Consider the following 22681-nt stretch of genomic DNA (forward strand, 5'->3'; position numbering starts at 1 on the left):
TGTGTGTGATATACTGAAAGGAATGAATCTGTGAAATAACCATGTCTGGGTTTTGCAGACTGAAAAGCATCTTCCTGCCATAAAACACTTGGTTTCTTAGACAATCTGCTGTATTAGCACGTTTCCCCACTCCTCACTGAGTGGCTAAGCTAGCAGGGGAGATGGAGCTGATGTTTGAGGAGTGTTCTTGCCTTAAGGACAGAACAGCGCCTAAGCTTATTCTGCATCTATGACAAGTGACATAAAAAGAGGTTTCTAAGCTCAGACACAAGCTAACGGAGGTGTGAAGCAATACCATCTGTAAGTCACTTAAAAAGGTCCTGTGTTGTGGAATGCATGTAGCAGGATCCAGAGAATCAAATAAGGAAAAGGTTAAAAAAGGGAATGGATGGTTTCACAGACTGCATGGCATTTACACACAAAGGTTCAGATGCAACTTCTGGGTTGGGAAGTTACAAAATGATGAATTGCTGGAAGCTGTTGTCAGGAAAAGGATGCCTGTGAAGATTGAATGGCTTCCAAATACAGCTGATGAGCTGCTGGTACACAGTCAAAGCTCATTTAGGTTCATATTTAACTTCCTGGAGGCAGATATGGGTTCCCTTAGTAATTTTCCACCCTCCCACCGCTAGAGGGATTGAAATTCCTCATGGGAATTCCTCTGTTTGCATAAGTAACTGCACTGTACAGACAGCATGCCCAGACTTTGCCACAGGTTTGCTGGACAGCAATAGCCTTGGCAAGGCAAGTTCCTGACTTACTAGAACCACAACAGGAACCTTCACTATTTTCTGGATCACTTAGTTGTCTGTTGATGCCACATCTTAATGCCTGTTAGCTCTTAGGGCTTGGTTTGTTACCTCACTACACCTGTCAAGAAGGCAGCTGTGTTGCCACATTTCAACTTCCTTCGAAGCCCTTTTGGGCTTCAGAAACAATGGCCGTAGTGGGCACTGTGGGTTATGGGCTATACTTTTGAGCTATACCTTGTCTGGGTTTTAATAAAATAGATATAGGTCTGGATGAAGGCTGCAACCCATTTAAAAAAGGTCTGTCATGGTTATATTAATGGAATTTGCACCGTGATCTTCCGACAATTCTGCTTTTTGCTATTTAAAAAACCTCATAGGGGCTACTCATGTTTAGATTGAAATTTAAGGCTTTTAAACTAGTTAACACACTTGAAAGGGAAGGAGCCAGAAACCGGAGGGGGAAAGAGAGGAAGAAAAATCGCCTGTAGTTAGCAAGGAAAGGAATTTTTAATAATTTAAATCTGAAGGCTGAAAACACTGAAATTCACCTGTGCTACTGGTGATTAGATAAATCACATCAGTGTCTTGTAGAAAGCACCTGCTACCCTGAATGTGTCCTTGTGAATGCTTTCAGCTAAGAAGCTGAAAATCAAGATGAGCTTCTACCATCTGCTTGAAATACCATTAATGATATATATAGAAATTGATTGGCAGATATGACTAATTAATAAGTCTGTATTTGTTAATGCTTTGAAGTTTGCAGGCTTTGGCTGCCTGGTGTCACTGCAGTGGTGCACAGAAGTGTTTCATGATTACTCTTCCTTGATGTTTATTTCTGAGTTCTAACTGATTTGGGGAGAAGGAGTAAAGAATTAACCGGTTAGTCCTCCCACAAGCTGTGCATCGAGTGAAGCAGGCTGTTCTAAGCAGGGCCTTAACCTGGTGTAACAGCACGTTATTCAACTCAAACATAGATGTAATAGAATGAATTAACATGGAAATTAATATGAGCCCTTGTGTTTACCTAATGCAATGTAATTGATCTTCTATCAAGTATTTATCATAAAAAATGGAGTACCTAGGTCTGTCACAGACCCACAAAATAGTTTAAGTTAAAAAGGATCTCCAGAGGACATCAGTCCAACTCCTTCAAATCGTGTTTGTTTAGATCAGATTGTTCAGTATCCAGCTGAGACTTGAACGCAGCTCCAAGGACGGAGATTCCACAACCTCCTTCAGGCAACCTGTTCCGGTATTCGACCACTGCCATTTTAAAACAAAATAAATCAAAAAACTAAACACAGAACCCTTTTTTCTATATAAACAGAGCCTTTGGCCAGCCTCGCTCCATCTAGTCATAATCTCTGTGTTTGGGTAATGCCTTAGGGGATCACTGTGCTGCAGGTGCGTCCTGCCGGTACCGAGCACAGGGAGGAAGGGTCGCTGCTGCGTCAGCCCGCGGTTCCTACCTCTCATCTCTGTTACGGATGTAAAAACCAGCGCAAAGCTCGGACAAGTAAAACGCGCAGTCGACATCTAAAGGATTTTCTTTCTTGCCTCTTACAAATAAAACAGCGTGCACTGAGCGCCCCGAGGGAGGCGTGGCTGCGGCGCCGGTGCTGCTCCCGGCCGGCACGGAGGACGCTGCCAATCTGCTCACAGCTCTTGCCCCCGAGGCAGTGCTGCAGCAGAAGCCGCTCCTTTCGGCGCCAGGGCTGCACAGGGATTTACTCGGGAGCGTCCCCGGCTCCCGCAGCCACGACCGCGCCCCCGCCGCGGCCTGTGCCCGGCTCCACCGGGGCCGCCCGGCCTCTCCGCTGCCCGGTTCCAACATGGCGGACCCGTTCCCCCGGGTGCCTTCCCCGCGCGCCCGCCCCTTCCCGGCCCCTCCTGCGCGCGCGGGGCTCCGACCTCACTTCCGCTTGTGCAGCAGCCATTTTGTCTTTCCGCCGCCGCTGCTGCCCGAGCTTCTCCCTCCCTCCTGCCGCCGCGGGCCGCGACACTCCAGTTCCCCCCCCGGGCGCGGCTCCCGCCGGGCCGGGGCCGATCCCGACCCCCCTTCCCTTATCTCGGGAGACTCCTCCGCAGCCCCGGCGCGGTTCTGAGGGCGCGGGGGCGGCTCCCGTGCCCCCGCCGCGCCATGTCCAGCGAGGAGAGCTACCTGGCCATCCTGCGGTACCTGACGAACGAGCGGGAGCCGTACGCGCCGGGCACGGAGGGCAACGCCAAGCGGAAGATCCGCAAGGCTGCCGCCTGCTACGTGGTGCGCGGCGGCACCCTGTACTACCAGCGGCGGCAGCGCGACCAGCAGCGCTTCGCCGAGCTGGAGGTGGTGCTGCAGGCCGAGCGCCGCGCCCGCCTCATCCGCGCCGCGCACCTGGCGCCCGACGGCGCGCACCGCACCCGCCTGCAGACCTGGCAGGGGCTCTCGCAGAAGTACTGGTGGAGAGGTGAGCGCGGCGGGCGGGGGCGGCGGGCGGGGCACGGCGCGGCTGCGGAGCCGGGGCTGCGGCACGGAGCCACAGAATTGCGGCTGGAAGGGACCGCAGTGGGTCATCCGGTCCCGCCTCCCTGCTGAGGCAGGGTTACCCCAGAGCACATGGCACCGGACTGCGTCCGGACGGTTCTTGAATATTTGCACTGACGGAGACTCCACAGCCTCTCTGGGCAGCCAGTACCGGTGCACGGTCACCTTTACAATTTTTCCTCCTGTTCACGTGGAACTTCCCGTGCCTCAGTTTCTGCTCGTTGCCTCTTGTCCTATTGCTTGGCACCACCGGGACCTTGCTCCGTCCTCCTGACACCATCTGTTTAGATATTTATACGTGTTAGTGCAGTCCCCTCTCAGTCGTCGCGTCTCAAGGCTGACTGGGCCCAGTTCCCTCAGCCCGTCCTTGTAAAAAAGATTTTTCAGTCCCTTAATCATCCTTATTGCCCTCTCCTGGACCTGCTCCAGGAGTTCCCTGTCTCCCTTGTACTGAAGGAACGTCCGTGTGCCCTCCCCAGCGGGACCAGGAGGGGACTGTCGCTTGCTGAGTGACCAGTGCCTTTAAACGCCACCTCGAAGCACGTAGTCTGTGGGCAGTGACATTGTGTCACACCCTGAGAGCCAGGGCTCGCTCTGCACAGTACAGCTTGGTCAGCAAATTGTCCAGGGCTTCTTGTCTGGTACTGGTACCTTGCACATGTGGAAACACGGAGTATGGCTATCCCCTCCAGGTCTTGCACACCGTCTGCTTAAGACAGTGACATCTCAACCTGTGCCCTCGGTATAGGGTGATAATCCATTCCACGTGACCCGGGTTAGCTTTGGACCTCATCCACGAGTGTGATGGTGTTCATGTTTAAGTTCTACAGCTGCCAATGGTGGTTGGCAGTCCTGGCACTCATTGTTATATTTGTCTCTTTCTTGCAATGAGAAGCTGAAAATACCAGACTAATTCTCAGCTGCGTTCTGAGTGATATCACAGCTGTTACAAATGGTGGTGCCTGAACAACAGCAGTTCCCAATTGGACCTTCTTTTGGCTGAGGAAATGCCTTGATAATGTGTTCCCTTTGGATTTAGTGTTCTACTTTTAGTCCTAGGTATCCATTAAACAAGTAGCCTGCTTTTCACTTGCTGTGGGCCTGGTGTGTGTCTGTACTGCTTCTCTTGTTCCACTTTCTTCATCCATCAGCAAGTCTGTCATTTCAGCTTTAGTTTTCCCTATTTTCATTTGGAGGGGTATTGCTCTAGCTGCAGCCCATCCCTCCAATCCAAATCTCATTGACTTGAAGATCCTTTTCATGTGAAAAAGGATTTGGCATCTCAAAGCTGATATATCCATTCTGGGTGCTGGTTTCCTTGCCTCTATCTGCATTCTCATTGTCTGCCCAGCGTTGGACTGTTCTGGCATCAACTCTCAGCCTATGCTGGAAGCTTCCTCCATGGGCCTCAGTGTAGCTTCTGTTTGTCAGGAGAGAGCATTCTGTATTCTTTGATCTTACTGGTCACCTTTGTTTGCACATCCTATATTCTCTTACTTCTCTTGCACTGAGAATACTAAAATTCATTCTATGCTTTCAGTTCAAGTATTACGTTTCTTCCCTGTGTCTCCTTTAAAACAATGTTTTCCCTGCCATTACAGTACTTTTTGGCTGCTAGTGGACAGCAGCTTTGGCCCAGCTGTCATCCTGAGATGGGCATCATCTTGGGGTGTGTCTGTTCTGTAACTGCAAGGCAATAGGCTGGAGAATGGCTAGGAAGGGTGTTAGAGGTGTGATTTGAAGGCCAGAGACTTCCTGTCTTATTTCAGATGAAATCAAGGAAATGTAAAAATGTTGAAATGGGCATGAATGTCCTAGGTTGCCTTAAGTCTGTGTTTTCCTGATCCTTACAGAGATGTGTATGTATTGATCATGCATGTCATGCTCTGAGAAGGTGTGAGCAAGCAAGTCTAAGTCTGTGTCTGCAAAGGTTTTGAGTTCTGCTGGATTTTGAACCATAGAGACCCAGCTGCTATGTATGCTTTTATATTGTCCTAGTGAAGAAAATGAATTGGGATTGAAAGCCGTGCATGGAAAATGCCTTGGTATCTAGAAGAGGACCCTGGGCTTAGGACCTTTTGAGTATCTAAAATTATTTATAGAATTACAGAATGTGCTGAGTTGGAAGGGACCCACAAAGATCATTGAATACAACTCCAGGCCCTGCACAGGACACCCCAAGAGTTACAAGAGTCATCCCCAAGAGCATTGTTCAAGCACTTCCTGAGCTCTGTCAGGCTTGGTGCTGTGACCCCTTCCCTGGGGAGCCTGTTCCAGTGCCTGACCAACTTCTGGGGGGAGAATCTTTTCCTGATACCCAGCCTAAACCTCCCCTGGCACAAATTCAGGCCATTTCCTCTGGTCCTGTCATTTACACTTGGTTACACTGGTAAAGTACTGGTGGGAAATTGATTTATTTAAATTCTAAAATCATAAGCAATTGATTTAAGTCAGTGTTAATATTGCATATCCATGTCATTGCATATAACACAGTTGATCCTAATTTTGCAAAAGCCCTTAAGTGAGCCTTCCAATTGCCATCCTCTTCAGTAAGAACAAGCCATTTGTGTGGGCTAAATGCAAGATTATGTTACAGCTTTTATTACCTTGGGATTATTAGGCTAAATGTCTAAATATAATTTTTTTTTCTGGCCTTAAAAATCTTTCCAGGAGGGTTTGCTTAACGTAGTGACATTCTTAATGTTCTGTCTCAAATTACCAGTAGTGACATACAATATCATGCAAATGGTGTGAGAGAACCACAGCTGGTAATAATGAGTCAGAGAGGGAAAGTATAGATGTCTGACTTCATTTTTCTTGGTTACTATGTAATATTTTCGATTATTAATTATCAGTGTTTTGCTAATCACCTACATATTGTAGTTATGTGTTTAAGGTAAATTGAATTAAGATTAGAAGCCTAATCAAGCTGCATTAATTTTTCTTAGGTATTCTTAAGCAGGTTAAAGATTACATTAAAGAATGCAGCAAGTGCCAGGAAAAGCTAGATCGCTCTAGATCTCTCTCAGATCCCTCTGAAATGCTGGAGGAGCTAGGACTGGATGCAAAATCTCATGAGGACAGTAATGAGACAGATGATGAATTGAGTAACACAGCATCAATCCCAGCTGCATCCCCAAAGCCTGTGAAGAAGAAGCCAATAGCAAAGCATGAGCTTGTATTTGTAAGTACCATTGTTTACATCTGAATGGATTTGCATTGTCAAAGATATTGAATATGTGGAAATGGGTTACTGGTATACATGTGATGAAATTAATTATAGTGCATCATTGTTGGGAAATAAAATCAGCCTGCATATTTTGCGGGGTGCAGAATCTAAGATAAAATGAATGGCAAAATTGCCAGTAAAACATCACATACAAGGTTCTTATGGGCTCTATATCTTTTCCTTGATGCTATATTGATGTATAAAATTCTTGTTCATAACTGCAGGCTCACATGCATGTAAAGACACTTGAATTTAGAAATTGTTTCAAACTGTAGCGTAGAAAAATACAGTCAAAGAACTGTTTGAATGTGTCTTCCCATTTTTCCAGTTGTCTGTTTTAACTGTGTTTGGAGGGAGGGTGAAACTTAAAGAGTGAAAGCAGTAGTAAAGTTAAGCTGTATATTCTACAGGCTTGAACTGATTGTATGGTTGCAGAAAATAATCCTTTTCTGTGTTTCAGTGTGAATGCTTAAAAAGGCACAATCTAAATGTAATGAAGTTCTCATAATGTTGTTTATGACAGGTTGACAGTAAGGGCCTTGTGAAGCAGTCATCTTCCAAACATTGTCTGTCAGTCTTAAACCAACTGAATCAGCAGAGGCTTTCCAATCAGTTCTGTGATGTGACTTTGCTGATTGAAGGAGAGGAGTACAAAGCTCACAAATCTGTCTTGGCAGCCAACAGCGAGTACTTCCGAGAACTCTTCATTGAAAAGGGAGCTGTCACTAGTCATGAAGCTGTAGTGGATCTGTCAGGTGAATTGTTGTGGGTTTCAAAGCTAGAAATCATAATATCCTAAGTAAGGTGTACAGTATTTAATTCAGTCTTTTTTGAGTGTTGAAGACAACCAAATTTTTTGTCTTGCTTTTTTCTCTCTTTTAATCTAAAAGTATTTTGTGTGGATCTTAATGCAAAAGTGATCAGTCTGATTTTGCCTAATCTGATTTTCCATGGGCTGTGGTATTTAATCTTAAAATTTCTGAGAGGCTTTGGATGGATTTTTACCTTGCTTAGGCATGTTCCCTCCTTGTATTAGTCACAAACGTTAGAAAGGGAAGAAAATCAAGTGCTTGAATACATCAAGCGGGGATGTTGACAAGCTGCTTGGAGAGCTGTTTAGTTTAATGAATGCTAAATTGCTTCTTAGTTCTGTGAAGCGGAATCATACATGCCTGCTTATATCTCAGACCTGGTACGTAAAAGATAGGAGACAATTCTAAAATAAATGTTCTAAAAATAGCTTTGTAGTGATGAAGAATACTGTACAGAACATATGCCTTCTGCATTGCTTTCTCACTTAATAACTGTCTCTGCATGAGCAACAGACATGTGTGAACAATAATCTTCTAATAGGATAGTCCAGAAGGTTCCCCACATTAAATATTTGATTTATTATTTATGCAACTGTGGAAAATTATACCAAGTTCTTATATTTAATCAGTTCTATCTATATATCCATATCTTTATTGTTTTCAATAGCTACTTTCTTGTCTTATTTTTCTGCCACATCATTTGTTACTTAAGACCTGAATACTTTCTGAATGTAGCAGGTCCAGAAAGACTTTGGTTAAATTCATCTGCTCTAAAAGTATTGTGACTCTCCCAGCACCTTGAAATATTCCTCATAGAATTTTATTGGGAAACTACCTAAGTTCTTCTTAGTTACTGGAAAAGTTGTCTGAGCTTACTTACACGTAGAAACTACATGAGGAGGCAGCTTTAGTGTAAATGACAACCGGGCCCCAGCGAAGGGCTCCAGTGTTATTTCCAAGTGTGTTTTGCTATAAATTTCACACGTAACTGTATCAAAGGTGAACTGCTGTTTTCATCATGGGATATTTTGGTGTAATTTCAGGTCATCAGTATTTTCTCTAATATCTTGTTTTATTCCTGGTAGGTTTCTGCAAGTCCAGTTTCCTGCCTTTATTGGAATTTGCTTATACTTCAGAATTAACATTTGACTTCTGTAGTATGGCGGAAGTGGCCATGCTCGCTCGGCATCTCTTCATGTCAGAGGTCCTGGAAATCTGTGAGAATGTGCACAAACAGATGGAAGAGAAACAAATTACGGTGTACCAAAAGGGAGGTATTCAAACAGTAGAGTCAACACAAAATGTAGCAGAGCAGGCTGAAGTGGAGATGCAGCCCGTGGATGGTGCTGAGCAAGCTAAGCTCACAGCCAGTGAAGTGCCAGTAGCTGTGAATGGAGCTCCTTCCTCTGCTGGGACAGAGGAGGCAGCAGCACCCCAGCCTGATCTGCACCCAGAGCCTCTGGAGGCCGCTGTGAGTGATCCTTCCAAGCCTGTGGAACAGTGTGAAACAACTGAAAATTACATCAAGATCCAGCTGGTGGAGAACATTTCAAGCAGCATCTACAGCAGACACAGCACTGAGCCATCAGCTGTGGAAGCCATGGACACTCAGAATCAAAGGGAAACTGAGACAGTTCAAAATGAAAGTGATAAAGCCCATGTGGACTCTGCTTCAGAAGACTCCTCAGAGACACTCAAGCAAAAAAGCAACGAGCAGAGCAGCTCTGTTTCCCAGCCGGAAAGCCTCGCTTCCAGCCAGGATGATACTTACAAAAGCAAACTTCGCCAGCGTTCAGTCAGTGAGGGGGGATACATCAGACTGCATAAAGGAATTGAGAAAAAACTGCAGAATAGAAAGACAAATCCTAAATCTGCAGTGCAGCAGGTATTCTGTCATTACACCTGTGGGGTTACCAAAGTAACTTCTAAGCTGTGACAGTTGTGCAAGCAAAACCCCAGAAGCATTGACTTGGCATCAGACCTTCCACATTGAAGGTCTTTAGAATGCTTGGTGACCACAGCCTAGGTCGAGTATCTTCTCACAGCTTGTTATGGTTGGACAGAAGTTGTATAATCTCCCCAAAATTCTTAATGATCTGTGAATTTAATTCAGCTAGTTCTTGTGTATGTCTGTCATAGATACAAATATTTATCTGTTAGAGAAGTGAGATCCTACACTTCAGACTTGAAAACAGCATTGGGAATGAAAAATCTTACATCCCATGTGGATATTAAGATGTAGTCATGAGTCACAGTAATGCAGTCCTGCTACCTTCAGATTGGGGTCAGTTAAGAGAAAGGTTCAAAGAGCACTGGTGTTAAAAACTCTAGCACTTGAACATACTAAATGTGTAGTAACTGAACTAGTTCCATTTACAGTATTTTTTAATGAAACAGTCTTATTACTCTTTCCCCTTTGAGAGCCTTTCTTCTTTCATTGTCTATGGATAGTTGACATTCATCTCAAGGGGCATTCATGCATTTAGTTTGTGACAGAGTGCACTTCACTGCATGTTGGCAAAGTCTTCTAAAGAGCTGTTAGTTTCCAGAGGAGTCCTGAGAGTTTTGCATACTAGAGCCACCAGTCCCACACACAGGGGAATAATTTGTTATTGTTACAACACCCTAATTGATAGAAACTATAGCACTTGTGGTTTTTTACAGATGGACAGCTTAAAGACCAGACGTTAAAATTTGTGCGATCAAAATACTTGAGCAACCTATTTTTGCTGGTTAGAGAGTGCCAGGGTTTTGGTTTGTTTTGGGAGGGAGAATATTTACCTTTGGGGATAGTTCCTGTTAATTTTTTTTGCAGTTTTTAAATCCAGCTCCTTGACGGATGAGGTCCACAGACCTATGGAAAAAAGGAATTGCTTGGGATCGGACTCAGGAATAGGTTTCTGCTTTCCTAACTTGTTTGTAGCTTTTATTGTTTTGTCTCATGCATCCCTCAACTTTCCCATATGTCATGGGATGTCATATAAGCTTCAGGAAAGAAACACTCTCCTGAGTTTCCAGTTTTGATGCTGGGAGAGTAGCAGGAAAGAGATTGCAGGAAAAATACTGCCAATTTAAATTACAGTATTTGCACCTGGCATGGAGATATTGGGGATGAGATGTGCTTTGTAGGAATTAATGATTTTCCTAGCTCTTACTAATCATATACTGAACAAAATTGTTTTTGTGGCTTCACAATTTAGCCAAGTTTGCATAAGTTATCAGAGCAACAGGAAAATTTTTTAAAAAATACATTAAAAATTTTTCTCTGTGTTGAGTTTCAGTTTAGTTTTCAGAGGCATGGAAGGGCTGGCATGTTTTCAAAAACTGGTGGGCACCTCACTTGTTGGGAGAACAGGATGAAGAAATAGGGATGGTTGTACTTCCTTCCCTTGCCTTCTTCTCAGAAACCCAAAGGGGACACAGGTTACAGGACATTTCAATGTGATCACTTACAATTTGGGTTTTAAAGAATTTGGCAGCAAGTTTCTATGAAGGAAGATGAGATTATCAGCTCCAGGTAGCACTGCCAATACCGCCTGACAAAAACCCACTAGTGCCTTATTTCTAGATAAAAAGTCTCTAGGAAAGCTGGAATGCTCTTAACTTGATAGAGATCATGACTGGCAGTACTCTGTGCTTCTTCTGTAACTATCCCTTAGCTGTCACTTAGGCAGTTACTCGGGGCTGAAGAGTTCATTGTCCCTGAATTGGTAAGTCACTGTGGGACCATCATCATAATAAGTTTATGGTTTTTCACTCACCCTGAGATCTGTTTTGTAGTGAACTGAAATGAGGTAACTTTCTAGCAACTAAGCTAAGCAAAATGAAGAGGTATTACAGTAACACAGAAACATCAGCTTTTAATACAGGCTTTCAGACAGGGTATGAAGTACAGTGCAGTAAAATTCATTCAAAGGTTCTGTTTTTCCAACTTAGGTTGCCATGAAGCTGGTACAAAGAGGAAAAAAAATGAAACAGCCCAAAAGAGAGACCACGGAAAATAACGAAGTGGAAGCTCAGCACAAATGCACTGAGTGTGGAATGGTGTTCCAGCGGCGCTATGCACTTATAATGCACACGCTGAAACATGAAAGATCTAAAGAATATAAATGCCCAGTAAGTTGAGGGGTTGGGGTGGTTTTTTTTGTATGTGTAGACCTTCCTCTTCATGAAAATTAATTCAGTAGTGATATTAGTAATTATTTTTCCTCGCCTTTTTTTGTACATACATTTATTTTCCTTGCGGATTTCAGAGTTGGATACCCCCTTGATCTGGATGGGGTGAGGTAGAATGGGGTGCAGCCACTTGGCCTGACAGCAGTGTGTGACTTGCTGCTCAAGACAGTGATTTGCTTTTAACCCTACCAGTAAATTTGTGTTTAGATTAGACTGGAAGTTAGTCTCACTAGGAAGTGATCAATGGTTCTGTCAGTAGCCATAAAACAAAAGTTTACAACTATTCATTAACCTGAGTCAAAATGGCTGTTGGAGTCAGGTTATAGATTTAACTGATCATATTACTGTGCTTAAAACATTTGAGTACTTTCTTGTTGTTTTAAATAATTGAGTGTTACATGCAAAGTAAAGCTGTAATATTTTCTGTCCCAGTTGTGCAAGAAAGAGTTCCAATACGGTGCCTCTCTGCGCGCCCATCTGGTGCGGCACACGCGGAAGACGGACGCCACCGCCGCAGCTCCTGGCGCCGAGGGGACAGGCGTGTCCTCGGTGAAAGGGAGAACCAAGCGGGAGTTCGTGTGTGACATCTGCGGGAGAACTCTGCCTAAGCTCTATTCTCTCAGAATACACATGCTTAAACATACAGGTGTCAAACCCCATGCGTGCAAGGTAAAGTCCTTTTGCTCTCTAATCAGATTAGTAATGTTCTCTATTACCAATACATTGGTATTGATACTCTGCGCTAAAATTTATGTTAATCTTGGTCACTTCACAATAGGGAAAACTGCTGCAGCATTCATGATGAAATTGCTTGCAGTCCAAGAGTGAGAAAACTAGAATGAACTTGAGTTGTGCAAGTTCATATTCTTGTGTCTAGAAGAATGTCTTCCTTCAATTATTCTTAACAGACCAGTTGTGTCACTGGTGCAAAATCACAGGCTTGGCCATTCTAGTTCCCAAGAAATACAGGAGGTTTTGTTCTGTTTGAAGTTAAACACCTATTAAATGATTAGTTTTATTTGTCCTATTCCACCACATATGGATTTTTTTAGGTTTGTGGAAAGACCTTTACATATAAGCATGGATTAAAAATGCACTTAGCTCTCCATGAAGTACATAAACAGTTCAAGTGTGACTTGTGTGAAAAGTCTTTTGTCACAAAAAGAAGTCTTCAGGAACACATGAGCATTCATACAGGTAAGTAATGAGAAAAGGAATCCTTTTCTTTTGCTTGGCTATTGTATTCTGCTGAACTTTAACATTGTTCTTCAGTGTCAAAGGAACTGTTTAAAAAAATAAGTGGTAGTTTGTTCTTCTGGTCAGGCAGCTGAGATATAGGTAAATAGTCATTTTCTGGGGCTTTTTACCAAAGTTTAATGTTATCATGCAGATGTTCTATACAAGAACGGGGAATTGTGGTTGGTCTGTTCCTGTGGTTTTATGTACGTGTTTAATTCTTGTGTCATGTCAGTTCAACAAAAAATAGGCAACAGGCTGGGATATTCTCAAGCACTTAATCTTCCAGCCTGTTCTTTTAGAGGAAAACATGCTAAGTTAAATGTCTCAGAATCTCCATATACATTTTACAAGATTTCCTGTACTAATACTGACATTTTATAAAGCCTGGTGTCTTGAAAGATCTTAGCATGTGAAAGATGACAATATAATAATTTAATACAAGCAGAGTTTTAAAATTGTAATGTGTAAACATTGTCTGTGTTTCTGGTTTTCTGGGCTGGGCAGAATCAGGAGAGATATTCAGTTAGGACAATGTGTTCCTGAAATTAAGGAATTTATATTAGTAGTCATCACTCCTACGTTGATGGAATGGAGCAGAAACTTTTATTTTAAGATGTTTTTCCACAAATGCAAGATATAAGCAATAATCCATAAGCAATGCTGTGTTGCTGAAAAAGTTGCAAAATACATAAACACAGGCTTTTATCACACAAGAGGGTGGTTTTTTAGGCTGCTCACTTTTCCTGACTAAATCGTAGTTGCAGTGATGTACCTATGTTTAAAAACATGAAATAAAGTAATTTAGAGTTCCTACTCCCCCCTTTGTATATTATTACATTAGCACATACAAATACACGTTAAAATTCCATTAGGGTGTAATTAAGCCAACTTCTCTTTGTAGTACTGCTCTGATTACTTGAAATAAATTATATATGAATTATTATGAACCTGTCTCACAAAGCACTCCGGAGAAATGGAGGCCTGGCGTGGTAACATATTTTGTTTTGTTTTTGCCAGGAGAATCCAAATACCTTTGCTCCATCTGCGGAAAATCCTTCCACAGGGCATCAGGACTCAGTAAACACATAAAGAAACATCAGCCAAAGCCTGAAGTTCGTGGATATCAGTGTACTCAGTAAGTCAGGTGATGGGTGGTTTTAATCTTAGCATTAGTGGTCATAGTAGTTTTCAAGATTAAAAGCAGCTCCTTGTTGTAGCATAAAACTATTCCACTGGCCTGGGATAAGACTTGTAAAGCATGAGAATAAAAAATGCATTTTTGTAAATACGTGTCCTGGAGAGCAAAAGCTCGGTTTTAAACTGTTACCTAGCTCTAGTTTCATGCAGCTGTTCTCTAATGACTGCACTGTAATTGGTGCTGTAATCAGTAGCTGTGTGGGTGTACAGCTTTTTTGTAGGGCAGATAAAAGAGTGTAAGGTTGTCAGAGGCCAAGGGCCTTCAGCCTGGTTTTGCTGTCTTTTAGTGTGACAGCTGATTTCAGTTTGGTTTGAAGATGTCCTGTAGGGTCTGCAGTGTCCTGCGCTTGTGTGCGGTGCTGTGTTTAGCAAATGGCTGTGCAGGAACTTCACAAACTGAGACTGACTGTTGCAATTCTCTTGATTATAAAACATAATATTGCAATAAGTAGCATTTATTGTTAATGGCATTTATTATTATTTAAATAATAGCACTGTGCACTTCTGCTAAGCAGAAACTGTAACTGGAAAGTGTGTTAGTGCACTAGCAAAACAAGGGTACTTTTTCCATGACTGAGAGGACTATAGGGAACCTTTCAAGTGCCCTGCAGAAGGACAAATAATGCTTAATTTTGGAACTCACAATGAGGTCCCTGGGAAGCTCTGTCAGATATTAAGAGGAGTGGTACAATTTATCTGATTGCCTGTAGCAACTCAAAGTTTTGAAGGAAGTAATAATCTAAATAATTGCTTAAAGTATCTCAGTGCTGCTGCATGCTACCAAAAATGCTATTTTCTAAATTACAAAAACTTACTTCAGGTCTGTCAGCAATGGTTTTATGTAGTGATTTTTAATGCTAAAAGTATTAATTCTAAAAATACAAAGAACAGAGCTAATAGGATGCACAGACACTGTTTCATGAAAGATACTAGGGAAGTCACTACTAGGGAATTTTAGTTTTGAAGGTGAAATACATTTATAAAACAAAAACTTTTTACTCGAGGCAGTAGAGCCATGGATGCAAGAGATCACCTTGACAGAGAAGATACTTTGACTCCGCAGCTTCTTCAAAATAGCCACAGTCCTTGCTGCTTCTTCAGCAAAGGTCTCTACTAAGGATGTAATTCATGTTGTCACAAGTGGCTTAGAGAGCTTCACTAAGCAATAACCAGACTTCAGTTTTTTAGTTTGGTGGCTGGGAATGGAAAGCTCCCTGTCAGGCTTCAGTCTGAACTTCTGGCCTAGTTGAGCAAAGCTAACTATGAATTACTTCTCTAAAATGTTCATGGAAGTTTTGCAATGAAGTATGTGTTTAAGTTGCAGTAATGCATGACAATGTTAGAGGGTGGTGGTTGCTTGAGTTTTTTACTTCTCTGATGGCTTTTCCAAATAAGAATCCTTGAGGAGAGAGCACCAAGTGCCAACCCCATTCAAGCCCCTGAGGGGTCTTTGTGATACTTTTTGATATGGATGTGCAAACTGAGGATCCCTGAGAGTCCCATTTGAACTGGAGTAGTCAGATTTTCCAGCCTAGGAGGAGGAGGTTGTTTGGGTGGCTCAAAGACTGTTAATCTTTTTTTTTTTTCTTTTCTCCCTCAAGAGCAAGGAGGAAGACTTCTTTTCCTCTCCAGAATGCCCATTATTCAGGGAATGTAATATTAAATGTTTTGTTCCTGTATGGAAGCCTTTTTCATTTTCAGATTCCACTGGATGTTGTGAATACTGAGATTCCCTCATACCAGTGGTTGATACTACAGAAGTTGAATCCTCCACCTTTGCTTGCTGGCATTGCTCTGCCTCTGTCCTTTCTGGAGTCATACAGCTGTATGTTGTTACATGAGGAAGAGAGAGAGATGAGCAGCAGAATTTCTTTCAAAGGGAGAAACCATGTTTTTGATTAAACCAAACTGTAGTTTGCAGACCAAGAGGAGCTGTATAGTCATACTATAGCAGAGTATAAATGAAGGAAAACCATGAGTTTGCCTGGGTTAAGATGGGTACAAGCAGCAAGCTAAAGAATGAGTATCACTACTTTCAGATGCTTTCTTGCAGGATTATGAATTTGGTTTCTTAAATTTCTAAAGAAACCCTACTTTTGAGCATTAAAAACAACAAATTCCATCTATCTTGGTGTCAGTCCTCTTTGGTTGAGGGAAGAAGCAGCTATTACTGCCCTCATATTTTCATATGGTATAATATAAATTTCTGATGTCACCCAGTTGGTAGCAGAAAGGATATAGTTACTCATAACAGACAAAAAGGTTTCAGAAGTCTTCAGGTTTTATTGCAGGCTTTCAACTAAGCTGCTGTTCTTTTTAATTTTTCGTAGTTTAGAATGGGATTGTGCTTTAAATAAATAATTATTAAATACTTAAGTATTAAATAAATACTGATGATGCAGTAGGTGTTCTCAAACAGTTGCCATTAAAGAAGAGGGTCCCAGTGCCTTTGAAATCAGTGCCTTTCTTGTATGGGATGCTAAAACATTTAATGTTACAGGTGTGACAAGAGTTTCTATGAAGCTCGGGATCTTCGGCAGCATATGAATAAACATTTAGGTGTGAAGCCATTTCAGTGTCAGTTCTGTGGAAAATGTTACAGCTGGAAGAAAGACTGGTATTCTCATGTAAAGTCTCATTCTGTCACGGACCCTTATAGGTAAGAGGAAATTAATTTAACAACTGAAACGTACTAATCAAAGTGAGGTTATACAGATCCACAGCCAGTCAACAAGGCACTGCCTACTTTCAAAGTACCAATGGATTGATGGTGACTGGGGTCTTGAGTACTTGAGAATGGGTGGGTGACTTTAAATAGTGTGGATTAGCTGCTGACCTGGGACACAGTCCTGCAAGTAAGACGTGTGAAGTCATAAGAGGATAAATACAATCAATGAAGTTAGAAACGTATGTGATCTCACTTCTCTAGAAGGGTAAGTGGAAGCTTTGTGGCTGTGGATAAGAGAAAATGTAGTTCAGTCCAACAATAATGACTTCTAATTATGGAACTACTTGCCATATAAGACAGTATTCCCATTAAACTTTGCCTACCATAATTAAAGTGCATTTTTGTTTAAAAGACATAAGTGTACAATAATGGGTTTAATAGATTTCTCACTTAACACATTTTAGGTGCAATGTATGTGGAAAAGAATTTTATGAGAAAGCTTTGTACAGAAGGCATGTAAAGAAAGCCACACATGGTAAAAAAGGAAGAGCAAAACAAAATCTGGAACGAGTTTGTGAGCACTGTGGAAGAAAGTTTACACAGCTCCGGGAATATAGGAGACACATGAACAATCATGAAGGTATGTAGAACAGAACTAGTCATGGCATCCCTCAGCCCCTAAAAACATGATGGAAAAAGGGGTAATTGTTTCTTTGAGTCTGCATATGTCCTGTCTGGCAAGACATGGAGGAGTTTTTACAGATTCTCCAATTAGTTTTATGCAAATCCTGGTTTCGTACCTTGCTACCAGTGATTACCAGAAGTTGCTGTTGGGGTCTTGCTAAAACTCCAGTCACACACAGGGACTGTGACAATTTTTCCTCAGAACCTGAACGGAAGAGGAACTTCTTTACAAGTGATTTAGAGGGGTAAAATATTCTCTATTTTCAAAGGTGCACACAGTTAACAAAGTACTCTTCAGATAGGAGAATGATTGGCCTAAATTTAAAAAACACATAAAAAGGACCAATGTTGGAAATTGATCAACTTCTTGATTTATAACAAGTGGTAAACTATATGATGTTTGGGAAAAATATGAAAACTTTTTTTTTTTTTTTTTAAAGTACATGCATTTTTGCTCTAGATGAAGTATGAATTTGATTTTTGAGTATTTGGTTCTTCCAGCTGTTTTGGGAGTCTGTATATTCTCCTGTCTCGGAGCAAAACCCTTTTTTTTTTTTTTGAAGCATGTCTCTTTTTAGAGAGCTCTGATGAGTAAATCTGATAGCTGTCTAACTACTGAAATAGAGATTTTGTGTTTGTTTCTAAACAGAGAAAGTGTCCTGTAGTAGGTACTCAGCCTAAATCTAGAGTAACTGTCACAGAGGAAGAGCCAGTAGTGAGATGGTGTTTGTCACCACCCATACACATCATTAGATATTACAGACCACAGAACTCAGATGTTATGAGGGAAAATAAGATTATACAAACATCAGATGCTGTATTTGAACATATGCAGTGTGGAAGAGGAGGGGTAAAGCTGTAGGTGTACAGGAGGATTTACAGAAACAAAGGGTGACTAGAAATATAAGTGACAAATTCTGTGCAGTAAAACATGGCTTCAGAAAGGCATCGCCAGCAAAATAAATTATTAGAATTCCATTAAGCATTGTACACTTAAAATAAGGAAGAAACTGCATTAAAAGGAATCTTGAAAAGTTTTTAAAAGTAAAGTGTTGGCTTGGGCTGGGCACTTGTGGAAAACGTCACCATTGAATGCATGATGCTTGCATATGTTGTTACACAGAAATGGTGAACAGGATCTCTTTCTTACATGGCAGCAGTCACAGTGTTCTCTGCTCTCCCACACTGCTGCCATCCCTGTCTGCGCTGATCCTGGCTCCCTGTGAGCTCCGGGTCACCTTTCCTTGCTTTGCCCCGCGCAGGTGTGAAGCCGTTCGAGTGCCTGACGTGCGGCGTGGCCTGGGCGGACGCGCGCTCCCTGAAGCGCCACGTGCGGACGCACACCGGGGAGCGGCCCTACGTGTGCCCTGTGTGCAACGAGGCCTACATCGACGCACGCACCCTGCGCAAGCACATGACCAAGTTCCACAGGGACTACATACCCTGCAAAATCATGCTGGAAAAAGATACTCTTCAGTTTCACAACCAGGGGACGCAGGTGGAACACGCCATCAGCATTTTAGCGTCAGACATGCAGGAGCAGGAAACCGAGATCAGCTTTGGTGCTGGTGAGGGCGAGACTGTGGTAGTGACAGGAGAGACTCTCGAAGCCATCGAAGCAGTTGCAGCTACTGAGGAATGTACATCAGTCTCTACCCTTTCTGACCAAAGCATCATGCAGGTGGTAAATTACGTACTGGCACAACAGCAAGGACAGAAAATGGCTGAAGTGTCACAGGCTATTGAAACTGTAGAAGTAGAAGTGGCCCATGTAACGAAGACAGAGCCAATTTAGTGTATGAGAGAGCAAGAAGTGTAAGGTTCTATGATCTGTGAGAGCCAAATATTTAACGGGTTATCTGAGGCTTTCAGTGATGCCTGTTCTCAAATGGTTAATCCTCAGTACTGAATGTTGTGATGACAGAATACTGCACCATGCATTAGAGGGAAAAAGTTCCAATACTCCAGTGTGGGCCAAGGCTTTGAAAGCTAAGATTTCTATACTGGCTATAACTTAAAAAAAAAAAAAAAAAGGTTAAAATAACGTTTTTGTGTCATGGAGTGAGTATCATACTGTAACTTTGAAAAATTAAGAAGAAAAAAACATATAAAAAGGCTGCACTAAAAACTAGAAATGCACAGCTGTTGGTAGCTTTTTTGTTTGTTTTAATGTGCATTTCATCAAGTTTGTGAGAAAATTACCTGTATTGGATTCTGTCTGTTTCCTCCCAAGACAAGGGAGGTGGTAGAATGCTTTGTGTAGCGTGTGCTTAATGTGACATACAGAAAAACTGAAGATTTTTTCTCTGGGCAAATGCAGCATTGGCATTTAGTGAATCCCAGTTCTGAAGAACTTATTTAAATTCCAGGTGTGTGGGTGGCTGGTCCAAGGTTCAGCAAAACGCTGTAAAATGTTTTATAGATAATGGGCAGGGATCTGCTGAAGTCTGAGGGAGTGGTTCTCCAAGATGGTTGTGGATTTAAGTTGACCAGAGGACAGCCCACCATAGGCAGACTACTTAGAGAAGTAAACTCCTTTTCATTTGTAAGGGAGGAGGTTATGCTGCAGCCTCTGTACAGAGTCATGTTTAGCTCAACGATGTTTGTTTGGAAGCTATTGCCAGCACTGATGTATGTACCCAAAGCAGGCAACCTGATGATGGATGCTTCTAACTTTGCTGTACATTTGATGTAGAAACTGTCAAAGGAACTAATGGAACACGTCTTTGGGAACTGAGGAAGTCCAGCTAGTTACAGACTGATCTTGTCTTGTATTGGAAGGAGGAGGCCTGCTAATGCCCAAGCAGGACACATGACAATATCAGGGTAAAGAGATATGAAAATCTTAGTATGGGGTAAAATTTAGATTTGTCTCAAAATTACCAGAATCTCTAGAAAACCATATTACTGCTGCTTTAAGAAAAGTACTTCTAGGGCCAGTTGATACCTAGTGTTGCACCACATAGTTGGACAAATCCTTACTGGGTGTTTCTGCAAGTAAGTGTGAATGACAGCTGTGCTTGGCCCAGGTTTCCATGTCCCTGGTTTAATACCATGAACAGGGCACATATAAATCTGTACAAGGTGTGGGTTCCTTCGTTGCTGCGTGGTTTTTTAAGCAAGCAGCATATCTGTCAAGGAGACTGAAAGTGCTTTGCATCTGAACAATCAGAGCTGTAGTCTTTACATTCTTCTCAGTCTGTAGTGGTATCACATATTTCCTAACTTGGACAGCAGCAAGATACCTGAGCAGCCAGAAATATTGCAGGGTAAACTTCATATATAAAGTGACATGCACAGAACTCGGCTACCTGTGAAACACATCCACTGAACAAATTTAAGCAAACCCTGTGGCAAAGTAACCACCTCATTTCAATTACTATTTCTACTTTTCATCTTACTTAACTATGTGGATATCTGTCTACTAAGCTACAGAATGGACTGTTCTTTTTATACTTTGCAATTCGGTAGATAAGCAGTTGTTGAATTTTTTTTGTTTGAGTTCCTGTCTTGGATCCAGATTAATTTGTAGATGCCTATTTCAAAAGTCAGGGTCTTATTTCAGAGAAACAGTGTAGTTATTTATATATCCTGCAGCCCTTTACAATTGTATTATTTTCTAATTACCAAATGGAGTAAAACTAAAATGAATATTAAAGAAAAATTACTGCTAGCTGTAACTTGAATTTTTGTATGGTAAAGAATCTGGAGATAGCCATCCTGCTTAAAATTAAAATACTGCCATTATGATGGAAAAAGATTTAAAAGAGCACTAGGTAAACTTGAAAATTTACTTCAATGTTTGTATGCTAAAAATAATTATGTATTACTAAAGTGAATAAGTGTTCAAGGAAAAATAGCTGTAAATAGTGCTAGAACATTATTTGTATATTTAGTGTGTTACCTTACAAAAAAGAATATTACCAGCACCTTAGTTTAATCTTTGGTGCATTTATTTATTTGCCCAGCCTATGGAAGAAGTGAATCTGAATTTCGGAGCCTTCCCATCCACTGTCAGAATGCTTTTACTGACTCAACGATCTGCTGTTTAAAAACAACCACCAACCAAACTAATCACAAAAGGTTGTTTTCTAAACAAGATTCAGCCAGGAATGTCAAAGCTGAATGTTGTGGCTCCCCTTTCCTAACATGCTGTGCCTTACCTTTTCCGAACGGCGTGAGGTAAGTAGGGAGTGTCACTCTTGGCTTTGCTGTTCCCATATGTGTGGAGTTGCCTTATGTTTTTCTTTGGACTTCAGCACTTAAGACATTCACTACCCTTCTGCAAAAGTCAGGCTGCAAATACGCAGTTGGTATCTGATTTTTTAAAAACAAAGTTCATGAGAAGTGTCCATTCATTAAGTATTCCTAGTGAATTCCTGTACATAATGAATTTGATTTGTACATTCTGCTGTTTTTATTTAGTGTTAGATGTATAAAGTTACGGTTATTTCTGTCATCAAATAAACTGAGCTCTGCCATGAATTGCTCTTTCAAGAAAAATCTTTTTTTTTTCTGGGGAAAGAAGGTGTTGCAGAATTCCTTACTCCTCTTCGGTATTTCACATTCCATACACAGATTATGGCCTGAATAGTTCTAGTAACCCCTGCTTTTTAATTTTTGCTTAAGGCTCAGAGAATTATGTTGTATGAGGAAAGGAAAGGAAAAGGAAAAGGAAAGGAAAGGAAAGGCACTGCCCTCCTGAATTGTGTCAGAACATGGTTGTACAAGAGCACCAAGTGTAGTGATACTGAAATTGCTTTGGCTGCAAGTCCTCGGGGTGGGTGAGGGAACTGCTCGGCCCTCTGGTACCCAGCTGTAACCATTTTGGTTTGTTTCAAATGTTAATTTCTCTTGACTTGGGTGGCCACAACACTGCACTCCAAAGCAAGCACCAGCCAGCACTTCCATCTTGGCCTCTGCCCTGGGATGGATATTTGAGCAGGGGTTGTGGTGTGGAAGTTGTCCTGCAGTGTCACTCTCCTGGCTGAAGGATGAGCTGTACAGCTGCCTCCAGGTCTGGGAACAGTGTCCTGTGCCTTTCCCTTTGCTGTTACAGGATCTTCAGGGCAGCACCAATGTTGCAGAAAGCCTGATTATCTTCTGTGGTTCATCCTAAGGGAATGCTAGGAGTTTTTTAGCACACTAACTCCTCTGTGAGCCCCTGTAAGTAACCAAGCTAAGTCTATACATAAAGAAAAATGGGGGTTTCAAAAGGCTGATTGCTGAAGGAGTAAGGAAGGCTTCTGTTGAACAACTGCTGCTCCACAGGGGTTCAACTATCATGGACAACAGCCAAGTGATGTGTGGATAATTTTTGCCCCACTTTGTTTCTACTGGAGCTACAACCATGTCATTTCTCCCTGTTAAAGGAAGCACCATGAATTTCTACAGCAC

At 42.0% G+C, this 22681-nt stretch overlaps 1 protein-coding gene and 1 long non-coding RNA gene across 2 annotated transcripts; one reads left to right on the forward strand and one right to left on the reverse strand.

Moving 5' to 3' along the window:
- Positions 1-1237: 1237 nt before the first annotated feature.
- Positions 1238-2994, reverse strand: LOC121673326. The gene is made up of 2 exons (XR_006019179.1): positions 2914-2994; positions 1238-2015 (listed from the first exon to the last, which is right to left on the reverse strand). It is a non-coding gene; the product is annotated as an uncharacterized LOC121673326 (long non-coding RNA).
- LOC121673322 (zinc finger and BTB domain-containing protein 11-like) lies at positions 2770-21769 on the forward strand. The gene is made up of 11 exons (XM_042046541.1): positions 2770-3202; positions 6228-6463; positions 7032-7263; positions 8406-9205; positions 11257-11436; positions 11929-12165; positions 12549-12693; positions 13753-13870; positions 16433-16591; positions 17065-17240; positions 18547-21769. Exons 1-11 carry the CDS (start codon positions 2893-2895, stop codon positions 19077-19079), a joined length of 3126 nt encoding a protein of 1041 aa, XP_041902475.1. The 5' UTR covers positions 2770-2892; the 3' UTR covers positions 19080-21769.
- The last annotated feature ends 912 nt before the right edge of the window (positions 21770-22681 follow it).

The sequence above is a fragment of the Corvus kubaryi genome, unplaced genomic scaffold, assembly GCF_017639235.1.
Source record: "Corvus kubaryi isolate FWS band 111438036 unplaced genomic scaffold, C.kubaryi_AGA036_p1.0 65356, whole genome shotgun sequence".
Classification (NCBI taxonomy): Eukaryota; Metazoa; Chordata; class Aves; order Passeriformes; family Corvidae; genus Corvus; species Corvus kubaryi.